This window comes from Corvus brachyrhynchos, unplaced genomic scaffold (assembly GCF_000691975.1).
Source record: "Corvus brachyrhynchos isolate BGI_N302 unplaced genomic scaffold, ASM69197v1 scaffold5, whole genome shotgun sequence".
Lineage (NCBI taxonomy): Eukaryota > Metazoa > Chordata > Aves > Passeriformes > Corvidae > Corvus > Corvus brachyrhynchos.
In genome coordinates, this window is record NW_008238321.1 from 11,225,385 (window position 1) to 11,241,308 (window position 15,924).

Genomic DNA, 15,924 nt, shown 5'->3' on the forward strand with positions numbered 1-15,924 from the left:
TCGGAGGGTTAAATAAAACCAACGTTTTCGGGAATTTCTCCGTAATGTTTTTAAAGCCTTCAGTAGTTCCCTTTTTGACTTTTCTGGGCTCTCGCGTGTATCGCTGTCGCGGTTTTTATGTTTGAATGGCCGTGCCGAGCTCCCTGCCAGCCTGGCAGTCCATGAGTGCCCAGCAGGCCTCGTTCCGTCCTGCTGCATCATCGCTCTGCTGGCTCAGCTCGGGTTTTAGCCAGCTACACACCCTCTATTTCTAGTTTCAGTTTCTTTTGCCTTAAATAAGACAAAAATGTAAAATGCTGTGTTACGTAGGTCTAGTTGAGCAGCCTCTCTCCGGTGCCAGAAATGCATGGAATTCTCAAAGGCTGCCTGTGGCCAGTTCAGGCTTGATGCCATCAGGGATTTGCTGTGCCCTCACCCAGGCTGATGGTGGAGGTACTGAATAGGAGTAACTTCGGGGCAGAACCTAACAGGAGTGCTAACTAAATGCCTTCCCATTGCAAAGTATGGACTTGTGTACTAACTAAATAATGATCACTTAAGGAGTCTTTCCTTTTCTTGTCTTTGAGCATACTGTGTTAAGTGGGTATAAAGATTTTACTTTGATACCTTGTCTATGTCTTCATCCATGATAGTTTGGGTTTTGTTAATCCTCCTTCAGGATGCTTAGAAATAAGCTATTTGAAGATTTTTCTTTAACGTTATTGTAAGTTTGTAGACGTAAAACCTGCCACAGGAATATATTTTTCATCTTCTTTTAAAAGAGATTGTAAGATGAGATGCTTGTAAGGTAATTGAGATAAAAGCTGCATTGGTATTAACGTAACAAAGCCCATGGTCTTTTTCTTCCTCTATAATTTATATTCTCTGAAACAAAGACTGAATCCAGATGATACACCATCCATCTAAACCTACAGGGTTTTTTACTTTTATTAACTACCTGATTAGTCAAAAAGTTTCCTTGTTTGGCTGCTGTAGCACAAACCTCCCCATCTGCTCTTCTGGGCTGAAAAGAACCTGACAAGTTGTCTTTGACTTTTCAGTCATCATTCCGCACTTCACTGCCAGCTCTGTCTGATTTTGACTATGTTACAGAGTTTGCTGTAACAAGTGGTTTTAAAAATATACTAAGCAGGAAGATTTCAGGAATTTATTAAATACGTCACTTCACCACACAACAGACAACTGATAGACATAAGCCCATGACATTCACAATGGTCTGGGTATTTGAATGTGTTTAGTCTTTCAAAACTTAATTTCAAGGGAGCTGTGGACTCTTTTGACACTGAGCTGAGTGAACGTTTACGTGGCCTTGGTTTTTTCTGTCCTATAGGAAGAGGCTGACCCATCACTTCAAGCACTTGAATCCCGCCAGGAAGAGATTCTAAAGCGCTTGTATGAACTGAAGAGTGCTGTGGATGGGCTCTCCAAGATGATACAAACCCCAGATGCTGACTTTGATGTAACAAATATCATTCAAACTGATGAATTTTCTCCTTTGACAGCAAATGGAGCAGATTTAGATCTGATGCTTGGAAAGGTAAGTCTAGTTGAGTAGGTACATTGGTAGATACTTTCTTAATGTTCAGTTTTCAGGGTTGGAAGGAGAGCATTAAAACCTGGGATACTCAGAACTCAATATACAACCTACAATTACCATTTCCTTTTGGCCATGCAGATTATAGATACAAACATTTATAAATACTAGTACTATATATGCTCATTTGGATAGAATTTCAAGCTAGAATAGTTGATCTTGAAATTACAAGTTGGTTTCTTGTTTGTTACTAAACTGGAAACTTTGACATTGGCTTTAGCTTGGGAGTAGAATTTACCTCACTCATGTCCTTGAATTATGTGTTGAGGAAGGAAGATGTTCGAAGCTTTAAACGAGTTTTAAATATCCAAGCTTGAATGATTTACTTGAATGTCATTAGAATTTCAGATGTACACATCCAGGACTGTACATTTTGGTGTCAAATAAAAGCAATACTTACGAGTATGATCTGGAATGTGTCTTAACTGCTGAATGTTTTACTTTCCATTCAGGATTATGGTGCCCTCAAAGATGTTGTCATCAATGCAAATCCTTCTCTACCTCCACTGTCACTGTTAGTGATACACAGTCTGCTTTGTGAACGCTACAAAATATTATCAGCTGTTCACACACATTCATCAGTGAAAAGTGTGCCAGAAACCCTCTTGAAATGCTTTGGAGAGCAGACTAAGAAGCAGCCACGTCATGAGTATCAGCTGGGCTTTACTCTGATTTGGAAGGATGGTAAGAATGAAAGCTGTAGATCAATATTTTACAATAGGTGAGAAAATGAAACTTGTGCTAAACCCTTGCCAACAGCTGCCTTGGTATCCCTGTGCTGAGACATGGTGGATATGAAGAAGCAGGTAACATGTTTGTTCTCTTTTCATAGCTGTGAACCATGCTGGGCCAGAAGAGGAAGATTCTTGTTTGTAGTTACTGCTGTTAAAATACACATGACATTGACAGAGCTGCTTGTACCTTCAGGATTTTTTTCTAATAGAAGTGTTTTTCAGTTTCTACAAATAAGGTAGCTAGAAGAGAAATTATGGGGGAGTTTTGGCTGATGTTTTCAAAAAGCAATCTCTTTATCCCAGAAGACTGAAAACTGCTCATTGGGTTAATGATGTTAACAGTGGTGCTGGCATCACAAATGTGCATCATGTTCTAGTTCATTTCTTTACTATGTTGTATTCACTTTTTTTTCCTGTTAATTTCAGTTCCCAAACCCCAGATGAAGTTTAGCATTCAAACCATGTGCCCTATAGAAGGAGAGGGGAACATCGCTCGATTTCTCTTTTCCCTGTTTGGCCAGAAGTACAATGCAGTTACGTCAACTCTGATTGACAGCTGGGTGGACACAGCCATCTTCCAGCTGAAAGAAGGCAGCAGCAAGGAGAGAGGAGCAGTGCTGCGCTCCATGAACGCTGCCCTGGGCAAGAGCTCGTGGCTGGTGGGCAATGAACTGACGGTGGCCGATGTGGTGGCGTGGTGCGCGCTGCGGCAGACGGGCACTGCCAACACTGCCCCGGCCAACGTGCAGAAGTGGATGAAGTCCTGTGAGAATCTGGCACCTTTCAGCTCTGTGATGAAGCTCCTCAAGTGAGCCTGTACTCTCTGCACAGTGATGTTGTTTTAATCTTACTCCACCTCATGCCTGCTGTAATGTTTGAGTCCTTTCTGAGATGTATTTTAGCTACTACAGTTGGACAGGATCCTAAATTAATAAAAGCATTACAGCTGCCTTTTGGGTGTGACCTTCCTTTTTTTTTAACTCTTGTGTAACATGTATTTGTTCAATGGCAAAGGTATGGAAATTAATCCTATGTAAATACAAGCTGTGCTCTTAATTTTTCCACTGCAACATGATTCCTTTCTCAGGAGCCTTTGGTCAAGATACCTTTTAAGAACAGACAGCAGAAAGAAAATGCATTGAAATATTTTATGTAAAAAAAAAAAATGAAACATTTTATATAACTTAATACACAATAGAAGTTAGTTCTTCCTGTACCTAAACAGGAGAGCCTAGTCTCGTTTGTTCATCCTGCTCTTCAGAAAGCTGTCTTATTGTCTCCCTCAGCTTCTCTATTTCTTCTTCTTGCTGTCTCACCTTCTCTTGAAGGTTAGAAATAACCTGAAAATTAGAGTCAGTTTACTTCATTTATAGCTAAGCAAGGATAAAGCCTTACTGACCTACTTGAATTGTGTTTGCAATCCACTACACACACAATGCAGCAGCACTCAGCTATTCTACATTCCTGATACTACAAGTTAATCCACAAAGCAGTGGGGCATGGAAAGGAAAAATGATTAGAAGAATCTGCAGATGTGGTGAAAAGCTTTGAAATCTTTTCTGACCTATGAAAATACCTCGCACCTGTACAGTCTTCAGAAAGTTACCTATAGTTAAGGACCAGCTATCTCAGTGCAAAGACACCAGAAATAATAGAGTGGCCTAAATACTGTAATCAGAAAAAGAGTCTTAAGAGGAATGTGATTAAGTTCAAAGCCAAACAAATGTAATGGTGGCAGGGATACAGAGGGCATTTTCTTTTTGTGCTGCTTTATGCTGTAAGGGTTGGGGTCAGTGGCATGACTTACCTGGTCTGTGGTGTGGAAGAGTTCGCTGTCCCGAAGCTGAGCCGCTGTTGGGCGTTCTGTAGCTCTCGCACTGGTGAGGAGTTTCACATACTTGGCCTGAGTAGGCCATTTCTTGTAGAAAGTGTGAGGAATTTGGCCTGTCCTTAAATGTGTAAGAACTTCAGTTCTTTCCATTTCTGTTCCAAATGGTTGGAAGAGTTCTAGCAGGATAACACCCATGCTGTACATGTCTGACTGTTGATGGGGTGAAGAGAAAGTTCTGGGATAACTGTGATTTTAACTTAGTACGCTTCTCTTTCTCATAAAATCATGACATGAAAACGTTTAACAACAATGAAGTTTCATGATGATATGAGGAATATCATGACACTACTAAAGGAACACAAAGCTATCTACATTCTCAACATATTAAAAAATAATTTTTGCTTTAATAGCAAATGAGAAGGCAAAGTTGAAATCCATGTTTCAACAAAAACATTAGGAGTGACAGTAGGAGGAATATTTATGTATTTATCAAATATGTATTTGCCTATTGAAAGGCTTGATTTATTCCTATTATCTACCATGTGTTAATAGAGAAAAGAAGGAACAAAACAAAGTTCTCTACCTTGAAATCATAGTGAGATCCCTGCAGTTGTTCTGGTGAGGCATAGAGGCAAGTCCCAACTCCTGAAGTATGTGTCAGTCCTTTGAAAGGCAATTGAGATTTAGCAAGTGTTACCCTTGCAAGTAACAGTTTACTGATTTTAATACCATAGAAACTGAAACACTGAAACCCATTAAACTTTCTTCTCTTACCATTTATCCTTTTACCATTTATCCTTTCTGTCTGAAACCACTGGTCTGCATCATCCCAAAGAAGGTCTTTGCAGGCTAATCCGAAGTCACCTATTTTTACCTGATGATCTGATCCATGTAGAAAGATATTCCTAGGCTGCAAGACAGAACACAATTTAAATACATGTCTATATAAAGAATTATGTAATTTCAGTAGTTTCAAAGGCTATAAAATCCAGTTCACAGGTATAAGATGATTATTTCATTTTTTTGAGTAGTGAGAGAGAAAAAATAGTCATTGCTGATACCAAATCATGTGTTAGCAACACCATTTGGGCCGAAAGACCACAGACCTAGAACAAGGATCTAGAAAAAAAGGAAGAAAAGCAAAACTGAAAAAACCAAGATTTAGTGAAAAAATGAAGTACTTTTTTCTCCCCAACAGAAACTGGGAAATTTGCAGAACAGTAGACAGGAACAGGCAAGAGTGGACAGTAAATTTGACCAACTGATGTAGCAGGAAGGATGACTAAATATCATTGGGCCAGACATAAAGAAACCAAAATAGACTTTTCTGTATGATGAGCACAGCTGCAATATGCTACTTGGTTCTGGGAAGCTGCTATGAAAAAAAAAGCCAAATTATGACAGACTTGAGAGCTCTGACTCAGAAAACTGAAATGGTTTTTTTCCATATATTTTGATTTTAGGACCACCAAGGAGGAGAAATGCAAGCATTATGTATCTAGAAAAAAACCCCAGCTTGCTCAGGTGGCAGAAAGGAAATAGTTGGTCTTCTGTTAGAGTATAAAGGAAATGTGAATAGTTTAACAAGAGATGGGCAATCTCCATTCTTTTCCTATCCACAATGCAGATCAAATTTAAAAGATGCAGCACTGTTGAACAAGTTGCTAGGCTTCTCATATCCACTGAAGTTAAAACATACTCCAGGACACCCACCCACTGGGCTTCTGTTCTCAGAAATTCACATGCTGAAAGACTTAGAATATTATCACAGAAATTACAGTCTCTGCAAGATACCTGCAAAATCACCATTAGAAGAATATACGTTGAAAACCATCAGAACTGGCTCAAACACAGGTTTGCAGTAACTGTGTGGAATTCTGGAATTCTTTATACAACTACCAGGACTTTGGACAATAAGGCCATGATGATGCTAAATGGGAAGGCAAACTGAAACTTGTTCACCCTGAAACAGTTGACAGGAAAATGAAAACTAATCCTGAATGAAGATTGTGTGACTTCAAGTACTTCCAAGCTTCCACATGTGAAGTTTTAATAATCATGGTTTCTTCATACTGCTGCTGTATCAGATGCAGAAAACCTGAGTGGGAAGCAAAGTAGGAAAACACACATTCACCTCCTTGCTATTCAGGTTTATCAGTTTAATGGTGGGGGTGGACCAGAAGTGAGATTCATCTACCTGTGCTTCAATCCAAGCCAGCCAGGAAGTCAAAAGTATTCTTAGAGTTCCAAAAATCTTCAAGGGAACATATAAAGGGCATCCTATTCTAATCATTCTAAGTGGTATTTTTTAAAGTCTGCTCTTTATTACTGTTAATAGGAATAAACCCAAAACTTTCAGTCACTAATGACATCTATAATTTTGGTTCCTTAGAGGATGCAGCAACTTCTAGAAAGACAGCAATTATTTGCAACAAAGGGGGTTGGGTTTTTTTTAAAGCAAGTAACTAGAACATATTTCCAAAATCTAACTGGTATGCAGTTAGCAAACTGAGGTGTAGTCAAGGGGCTTTTCTTATTTTTGCCTAAAAGAAAATTTTTTTAGGTAATTAAGTTCCTACCCTGGTTAAGGAAAGACTGAGACAAAAGAAAACCAATCTCACCATGCCTGTTTCAGACAGGAAAATGGCTTCCAAGGAGAAAACACTTCCAGAGCTTAAAATCCACTTGTAAGTCAGTGTAAATCACTACTTACTATGCTGACAGCAAAGCAAGCATGGTACTGCTATAGAGGAGATAATGTAATTTTTCATATGTAACAACTAAATTCTGAAGAGCCCAGGTCATCTCAAATGCAACTATGAAGTTGCTTTCATTTTCCCATAATGTAAATTGTCTTTGTTTTCTTCAACCTCAAGTAATAATTTGATGGACTTACTTTAATGTCTCGATGCATCACTCCCATGCTGTGGATATAGCAAACTCCTTCTACTACCTCCTGGAAAATTTTTGTTGTCCAGCGAACATCCACGAGATGGTATGGACCTTAAAACAATTTAATTTATTTCAGCTAGTTTTACTGAGTTATGTAAGTTTATGGTGGTATGTCTTGTAGAATTCTGTTTATTTATGCTGTGGAATAAATTTTTAACAGAATGCGCATATTTTAAATATGGATTTTACCCTTCCTTCTCTCAAGATATTATTTCTGAATCAGCAAAAAGTCACTAAGATCAAAATTCCAAAAAGGAAAGTTGAAGGAACATGAACCTAGGTTCTCCTGAAAAGATTCTTCCAAACCCCGTCAGATAGTTATTTGATTATGAATTTAATAAACTCTTTACTTTCATGTCAGTCCTGACCTAGCATAAAAAATACAGTTCCAGATAAAATCGTACTAATTTATGTAGTGACATGCTGTCTGTATTGCTTTGCACTCTTCCTATTTGGTTCCTAATCCTGCTGCTGCTGTGCTACCCTCTGGAATCCCTCAATCTCCTCTGGCTGTAGTGGTCCTAAATAAACTTAGCATCTCCTTGTTTTGACTATTTTCCACATTACTATTTTAATAAACTACGTTGTCTTCCTGCTCTAATAACCCACATCTTGTCCATTTAAACATTAGCAATTTACTCACATTTGGATTTCTGTTTCTTCATGTCTAACCTATGACAACATTCACCATTTCCATGAAAATGTGTGAAACCAGCATTTTGCAAGCACAAATGCCATAGTAATTCTGTCATTTCCTGACCAGGAACATCATCTTTTAGCTTAAGAAAGCTACAAGATTATGATTACAGGAGGGATTAGTGGAAGTCAGCTGACAGTTTGCTGGTAAACCTGACTCTATGAATGAAGAGAAGAACAGATTTACCTTAATAATGATTAAAACCAAGATAAAACATTAATCACACAGTTTGTTTTACAGTCTGATACGCATATGCTGCTTTTATACAACCACCCCAGAGAATGGAACATGTCTCTAACGCTTTAAGAGCATTAGACTTGTTCCTCCAAATGTCAACAGTTACTGATGACTGCTTGGTATGAGAGCATGAGAACCCCCTGGTCACTCAGAAAAAGGGAGTGTTACATTCTTTGACCTACTACAGATTAGCCTGCATAGGATTTTTGACTCCTGAGAACAAACCTTTAAGTTTGTTGTAACCTGTCTGGATCAAATGATGTATTTGTATTTTCCACAGCAGATAAATTTGCCTTTAACCACTTTCTGAGAAGCAGCAGATTCTGTCAATAAAAAACTCAATTCCAAATAAGGAGTATTGCCCAGACACTGATCTCCCCTGGTAACAACTATGCCTCAGGCATTCAGTCATTCTTTTTTGAAGAGCTGTCTAAAACTGAAGAATTTCAATTCTTTTACCAACATCTATCGTACAAAAATTCAATACAAGCTGCTATTTGATAAAGTGAATAAAGAATTTAATGAAGATCTGTATTATAAGCTGCTAAAGTAAAATAAAAGTAGACAACTGCACTTCAAATCACAAAAAAAAAAATTATTTGCTTTACAATGAATAAGATAGTGATGAATCTTACTTGAAGTGTCCTCTGATCTCTTGTTGCATCTTTTATTACGGTCAACAATCCAATCCCACAAGGATATTTCACACAACTGCATTTGTATATGAAGCATCAAATGATACTCCACCTAACAGAAAAATAATGGTCCATAATTTTGCCATAGTAATATGAACAGTATTTCCTTAGTTATTTTCTCTAAATAAACCCAAAATTTATTAAACAAAAAACCCCTCCAAAAACAGGTGCCAAAAGGACATCAAGTATAGTATTAGTAACCTACTGCACTCAAGAAGCAGATGCAACAATACTATCTAGTTTCAGGATGTTTTTTGCTTGTTTCTCAAATTTTAACAGTTTTTACATGATAAATGCTAACAAAACTGCCAGATACATACTTTAATATTCAAAGTAGAGTTTGAAACCTTCTGGACATACTAAACAGACATTTATTCCAGTGTAATTAATATAAAATAGAAAAAAAAAAACCAATTTCTTGACATGGAATTTTATGGAATCACAGAATTGTTTAGGCTGGAAAAGATCTTTGAGTCCAACTGTTTGATTTATTACCATGAATATGTATCTCAGTTTCTGATAATGTACCAGTTCATCTGATAACTTGGACAACTCAAGCAGACACCTTTAAAACTGGGTTTCTTGCAAGAGGGAGCTCCAAGTGATAGCAAAAGCTTGAAGCATTCCAGAGGTGGCTGTGTTATACAAAACATATCAGTGGTATGGTATGAATGCTAACAAGGTTTTAGAAGCACAAGTGATTCCCTGCTCAAATCTGCTTTTTATCTTTTTCCCATGTGCTCCTACACTGCATGGGCACCACAGGACAGACCAAGACACTTTTACCAATAACAGCTGCTTTAGCCATCATTACTGATAGCTAAATGTTTTCAGGTTTGATGGGGCCGTTTTATGCAGCAGTAGCACTTTTTATTCATACAGGTACTTTGAAAGGACTCAAGGTGCCAAACACATGGGAAGTTCCTCACAGATGCTGTGCTTTGCCAGCTCCTCTGGTCATTACATTCCTTGTAATGATGTTACCCACTTAAGTAAAAATTGTCTGAACTTTTGGCTCTACTTGCAGTCATTTAATCCTTTTAAATTTATTGTTATGAATCATTCTTTTCCTGTCTACTGAACTACTTTTAAAACAACACAAAATTAGACAGCAGTTAAGGATACTTAAAGAGAATTGTATTTACCTCAAACTCTCCACAGAGTGCTACCTCGTTTTTGGAGCATTCTTCAGAGTAGGACTTACTTTCAGAGCTGGACTGGCTTTCAGTGCTAGCATCTTGATCCAGACTGGAATGACGTCCCCGTGTTGAATGATTTTCCACATCAGTTGACAAACTGTTAACATTATGTACAAAGTCTTCTTGTAGTTCTATGGATAATTCACATTTATTTGGTTTCACACACTCTTTGCTATTGCTGTTTGTAAAGTCATTCCTTACATCCATATTCTGCACTGATTCTCCACCCAGATTTTTAAGATTGGTACTGTCACAAGACTTCTTTTCTTGTGAGGTAAGGTCAGCAAAGATAATTGAACTATCACTTTCCACGCTCTGGATGTGACAGTGATCACTGAAAATAATAAAGGGAGAGAAATCCAAGTAAGTACACAGTTTCACACCATCTCTTTGTGATACACCATACTGATTATTTTTTCCCCCCAGTTGCAAAAAGCACTCCCAAGGAAGAGTTTAGCTGCTTCCCCACACAAAACTGCAGGATTACGTAACTGTCAGTGCAGGCTCCAGCTGTTTTAATGCTTTCTCCCAGCAGGGATTTCGGACAGCTGTCCCAGACAGCAATGTCTCAGATACACACCTGAAGCTAAAGTCAAATATACGTTGACGCTGAGATTTGTAATACTCACTTGCTGCTCTCTTGCTCCAAAGATAATGGCTGCAACTCCATTATTGTTTTACCTGCTGGATGAAAAGATAAATATGGTATTTCATAAAACAAAGAATGCATGCACATATTTACTAAATTCAGCATTTAAGCTACAGCACCTCACTGAATTTAACTTTGTTACCTATGCATAGCTCTAGATGACCTCTATTTCTGCTGCTGCAAAAGAGGCTTGTTAAGTTTCCTAAGAAGCTACCCTAATATGTATTTAATTTTCTTTAAATGGAAAGAAAATATATGTTTTACAAAGTCACTAACTGGGCTCTCTTAGATATTTACTTAGACTTCATCTTTCAGAAGTCGGCCTGTTCAAAGTAAGGGTTTACAATGTATAAAATAACACACAGTTAAAGAAGCAACTCCAAAAGGCACCACCCTTCACATCACACTGCTGCTGTTTTGAAGACACTTGATATCTTGGAAATAATTGTCATCAAAATTGCATTTTTATATGAAAAAGCTGTTTTAGCACACAAAAGCAAATATAAAACACCAATCTTGTAACACAAGGGAAACCATTAAGTACCACAGAACCTACCTATAGATCTCATTATGTACTTCCATTACCACCATTAAATACTTGTGAAGGACCCCCAGCATTAAAGAATTGCTTCCCTCGAGATTCTCTGGATCACTGGTTAAAAAGTTTTGCCTGTTTTACTCTGCAGTCAACTTCCTATGCATTTATGCATTTTCTTTGGTGTTTTTGGGCTGGCTGGGCATCAAGTCAGTGACTTGGAAAGCAATAAAGTTATACAGAGCATAACCAAACCTCCCACTAAGAGAGGATCAAAAGATTTAACTGCTAAAGGCATTCCAGGAAAGGACTAGACAGGGACCAATGGATTAGGGTTACAAAGGGACCAAAGGACAGAGTGTGGAAAGAGCTGAGAACAAAGAAACTGAAGAGAAAAACCGAGAAGAAGGTATAAAATTAACACAAAAAAAGATAAATTCTCAACAGTTACAGACAGTAGCTGATACACAAAAAAATTAGTTATTTTATCAGAGAAGTAATACTCTCCTTCAAATAATAGTAGAGAGGTTGCAAGATGCAAGCAAGAATTACACAATGACCTGTACTTTCCTTTTGGATGTACTGTTTGAACTTGTTCCATCCAAGCAGTGTGATAGCCTACAATATTGGGATGCTGCAGCCCAGCCAGCACTTTGACTTCTCGGAGCACCTAAAAAGACCAAAAACCCCACGGTGTGACAGTCCTTTATTCTGAATGCTTAGAAACACGAAATGTAACAAAAAATAAGTTTCTTACAGAGAAGGAACAGATAAAATTGTTGCAGTAACAGAGAAAATTTGAAAGCTTTAAAACAAATTGACTTTCATGGTTGCAGAGATGCATCACGTTCAAGTAATTAATATGGTTCTTTTAATGGACTTAAATACCTCTCATTTACTTTTTTCTACTAGGTATTGATTGGCTCAAACCTTTAAAAACTCAGAATGCATAAAAATTGTATTAGTATTTTTAATATATCAGGAAATATTAGCTACATTAATAAATTACAACAGAATAAGCTAAAGCCAACAAGGTGTTAAAACAGGGACAAAACACAGGAAGAAGAATACCTTCATGCAATCTCTTCTTGTAGCCTTCTTAATTTTAATTTTTTTAATAGCATAGAACTGACCATCTAACTTGTTTCTGACCTGAAAACAATTGCAATAGGAGAAAATTAGATGTTAATGTGATTGGATTAATTAAATCCTTTAGAATCCACTATTTTCTAGAATTTTATTTCTGCACCCCATTCATATAGAGTATCACCTGCATCAGAGAATGAAACTGGAATTAGGCCCCTGCTGTCTAAGACAGGGATACTGATAGGTCCAATAACTGCTTAACAGGTCCTCAATAAATATGTGAGACCACACTTGTCATTTCCACATGGCACATACCTCATGGGGAACCTTGGGCTGGCCATGCACTACAAGTCCTTAATACAATTAAGCCAATTCCAACCAATGTTGACAGTTTATGTTCATATTAAGGCTCATTTTTTTTCAAGCAGCCACAACTAAAGCATTGGATTGTGGAGACTAATCAGTTCTGAGGCTGTTCAAAGTCAATATAACACAATACTTCACATGTGAAATAAGAAGTTTTCTTTCATTTTAAAAGGGTCAAAATACACAAAGTAAAACATCTGATATATCCTGCTTCTGACAAGCAAAACTAACTACAACTGAGCAGATTCTGAAATGAAACACCAGCTTTCTTCTAAGGTACAGATTTGCACCTTTTCTATTCAAAAACCATTTGATAGTACATCTGAAACAGTAACTCTAAATTCCAAACAAAAACTAGATACAAACAGATTCGTTTTAAACGTGAGGTAAAGAATACCTTGTATACTTTACCATATCCTCCTTCTCCTAGCCTTGCAACCTCTTCAAATTCATACAAGTATCGTGAAGTCTGTGCTTCAAAGAGAACTTCTTTTTCCCTGATCAAAAAAAGTTAGGCTGCATTAAACTAAATTACAACTTACAAGTAAGATACAGCTGTACACATTCTAAAAATATTATTCACGTTATGAAAAGAAGAAGGAAGTACCTTGACATTACCATACTGTACCAGCCTGAGTTTCAGTGAATACTGAAAACCAGCAGACTGCAAGAACATGCACATGTGCTACGAATCCATACTCTGTTTTAGCAGAAGTATTCAGCTTACTTCTTTTACGTTGATGCCTGATAAATCTTGTTTTCCTGAACAGTGGCAGTGAATGCTAGCGTTGTACTGAAGAATAAATTTTCACCACAACATTTTGAGAATTTGAAGAAGCTTTTACCTTTTTTCCTATGTTTCAGAGCCAAAATATGATATGCAGTATATATTAAATTCAGAGTGGAGCACAGAACTTTAAGGAAGGAGTTAGTTTAGTATTTGTACATGCCTTGAATACATACCCAATTGCATGAGACTCTCCATTATCAAGCTCCTGTGAAACAACAAAATCCAACATAAAAATATGCCATATAAAAAGAATAACATGTCTACTGTGCTAGTGGCATGGACAGCTTAATCAAACCAGAAACTGCAACCTCCTTCTTAGAAGAAAATGAGGTTACAGCCAGGCATTCGCATGCTGCGGAGAGCTTCACCAAATTAAAGTATTATTATCCCACTGGTAATCTGTTAACATCTCTCTGCTGGAGAGATTACTGCCCTTTTAGAGTTCTGCTGGCAAACAGGATAAAATGAGGGCTCTAAAATGTGCTTAAAACAAAATTAACTAGCTTAGTTCAAGCAGTGAGATAAGCAAATGGGTCTGATTCAGCCTGAAACACAAGTACACAAAATACACCCTCCACTAATGTAAATATGAGGGTGTTAACATAACCAACAGTTTCAAGTTGAAAATGGATGTCTGTCAAAAAAAGCTGTAGCAATACTTACACCACCTTGCCTTTGTTTATAAACATTTTAACTTGGTTTATTATTATTATTATTTATTAAGGTACAAAATATTGATGGCTTCAAAAATTGGTTTCCACCTATAGAACCAGAGCATGCCATCCCAAACAGCTAAGTTCTTTTGTATAACTATTAAAAAGACCCAATCCAACAATAAAAGAACTCCCCAGACAAAAGCTCCTTACTGCAGAGGTTGCCAAAGACATGTAACAAAGCTTACTCCGTTAAGTATTTGTTGATTAGCTGCTTTCATCAGTTCAGCAATGGCTCTGTTGTGCTGCAGTCTTACAGTACTAAATTCATCACAGAAGGCAAAAGGGGAGAGCAAGCCTGTTCTTGTGAAAGCCTGACGAAGAACTGCACAAAGGAACAGAGAAAGGTCAGAGAAACATTAAATAAAGCCAGCCAATAAGACCATGCAAAGTTTTTAAACAAGAAATCTTATTTGAAAGATAACGTGTCTGAAAAACTCAACAATCCCTCCTACTCTAATGCTGTTCCTGTACTCTTAGCAATAAAAACTAATTAAATCCAAACCAGAGCTGCTCTATGGGAATCCCTTTGCATAATAGTTATTTGCCATGCCCTTCAGCGTCACAACTGCATCTCCTCTTCTTCCTCATCTCAGCAGATGAATCATACAACCACCTGCCCATCCACTTACATTTCACCTTTGGACTTATTTTGATCAGTGAAAAGAAAAATTCAAAGCAGGTTTGCAATTAGAATTAAAAGTGGTCATGTCAAGATTTTTTAATTCCCCTGCAAACCCACACACTTGTGCACATTCTCATAATAAAGAATGAAGTCACTCCCTTCCACCACCTCCCCAAGCACCTCATCTCTCTCAGTTGCAGTAAAACAACTGAGGCAAACAAAACCTAAAAAATGCTGGAGATGGGTGCAACTGTGTTGTTATAAATGGCATAAATTTTAGCTATGAACAACACATTAGATTTTATTGTCTACAGTCATGTAAAGTAAGGACAAACCCCTTGGACATGCATTTTTAAATGCACTCAGTATATGCCTAAATGAATGAAATACCCATGATAAGTCACATACCAAAAAGGCATTTTAAAAGTAACACTTCACACTTAAAAATGCAAACTCCCTGAATGACTTTATGGCAAAATAAATGTCTTATGAAGGTATTTACTCAGATTTTCACAGAATTTTGAAATATTTAGTGAAGACTCTACTACAATTATTTCTTGATAAATATTTTATTAAATTCCTCTTCTACCTGCATTTTTAGATCACATTTAACAGTTACATAATTTACCCTGCTGCCCTTCTCATGATGCAACTCACAGGATCTAGCTGGAACAGAACTGTCTGATTCTTACATCTACAGCAATATTCTGTTACTGTTTTCAAGAATAAGACAAGTTGTCATTGCCAATTTAGTTGATTCAAGGTATTCATCCTCTTCAGAGAATCATTCTTGTCCCAGCAGGATGAAACCTACAGCTTTGTATTGATATTACACTGTAACTCTGCACAGAAGGGTCTGGTACGTATTGCAGTAAGGCAGGTTAAGAGACAGGAATGAACTCCTCTTACTAACTTCGGAACAAACACCTGGAGTGAACGGGGTTGTGCGTGTACATGTGGCAGAGATGCTCCAGCAGTGAAACGAGCAGCAGCTGGTTTTGGATGGTCGAAGTGAACTTCACAAATTTTTGCGACCCGTTTGCAACTCGCAGCTCGGCCGGCACATCCGATTCTGAAAGAGGACAGTTAGACGAATGAACTGAGGTCTCAGTTCACACCTATTTACCTAAACATCAAAACTATGTACGACCCAGGCTCACAGAGGCAGCACCCGAGCTGCCCCTGAGCGAGTAGCTTAAGAAGCTAATTAAGAACCTAATT

At 37.6% G+C, this 15,924-nt stretch overlaps 3 protein-coding genes across 3 annotated transcripts in view; 1 reads left to right on the forward strand and 2 right to left on the reverse strand.

Annotated features, from left to right (window-relative positions):
- Positions 1–198, reverse strand: part of PMS2 (PMS1 homolog 2, mismatch repair system component) — a 12,667-nt gene extending 12,469 nt beyond the window's left edge. Inside the window, exon 1 of the mRNA XM_017734303.1 lies at positions 24–198. Within this exon, the coding sequence (XP_017589792.1) occupies positions 24–198 (175 nt within the window). The remainder of the gene's footprint in view (positions 1–23) is intronic.
- A 1,015-nt stretch (positions 199–1,213) lies between these two features.
- Positions 1,214–3,279, forward strand: AIMP2 (aminoacyl tRNA synthetase complex interacting multifunctional protein 2). The gene is made up of 3 exons (XM_017734151.1): positions 1,214–1,537; positions 2,047–2,278; positions 2,755–3,279. Exons 1-3 carry the CDS (start codon positions 1,430–1,432, stop codon positions 3,138–3,140), a joined length of 726 nt encoding a protein of 241 aa, XP_017589640.1. The 5' UTR covers positions 1,214–1,429; the 3' UTR covers positions 3,141–3,279.
- Positions 3,280–3,457: 178 nt separating this feature from the next.
- EIF2AK1 (eukaryotic translation initiation factor 2 alpha kinase 1) lies at positions 3,458–15,815 on the reverse strand (the record flags this gene model as incomplete). Its single annotated transcript, XM_017734304.1, has 14 exons — positions 3,458–3,668; positions 4,136–4,369; positions 4,743–4,822; positions 4,934–5,069; positions 7,056–7,162; positions 8,681–8,792; positions 9,886–10,273; positions 10,569–10,623; positions 11,694–11,793; positions 12,195–12,275; positions 12,973–13,072; positions 13,539–13,570; positions 14,267–14,403; positions 15,617–15,815. Coding segments are annotated over 14 exons (1,884 nt in total), but the record flags the coding sequence as incomplete, so codon positions are not given.
- Between the last annotated feature and the right edge of the window lie 109 nt (positions 15,816–15,924).

Excerpts from the sequence above, each read along its gene's own strand:
- AIMP2 (XM_017734151.1), top strand. The coding sequence starts at position 1,430 with ATGATACAAACCCCAGATGCTGACTTTGATGTAACAAATATCATTCAA. Across the intron at positions 1,538-2,046 it reads TAGATCTGATGCTTGGAAAG|GATTATGGTGCCCTCAAAGA; the intron begins GTAAGTCTAGTT and ends CTTTCCATTCAG. Across the intron at positions 2,279-2,754 it reads TACTCTGATTTGGAAGGATG|TTCCCAAACCCCAGATGAAG; the intron begins GTAAGAATGAAA and ends TGTTAATTTCAG.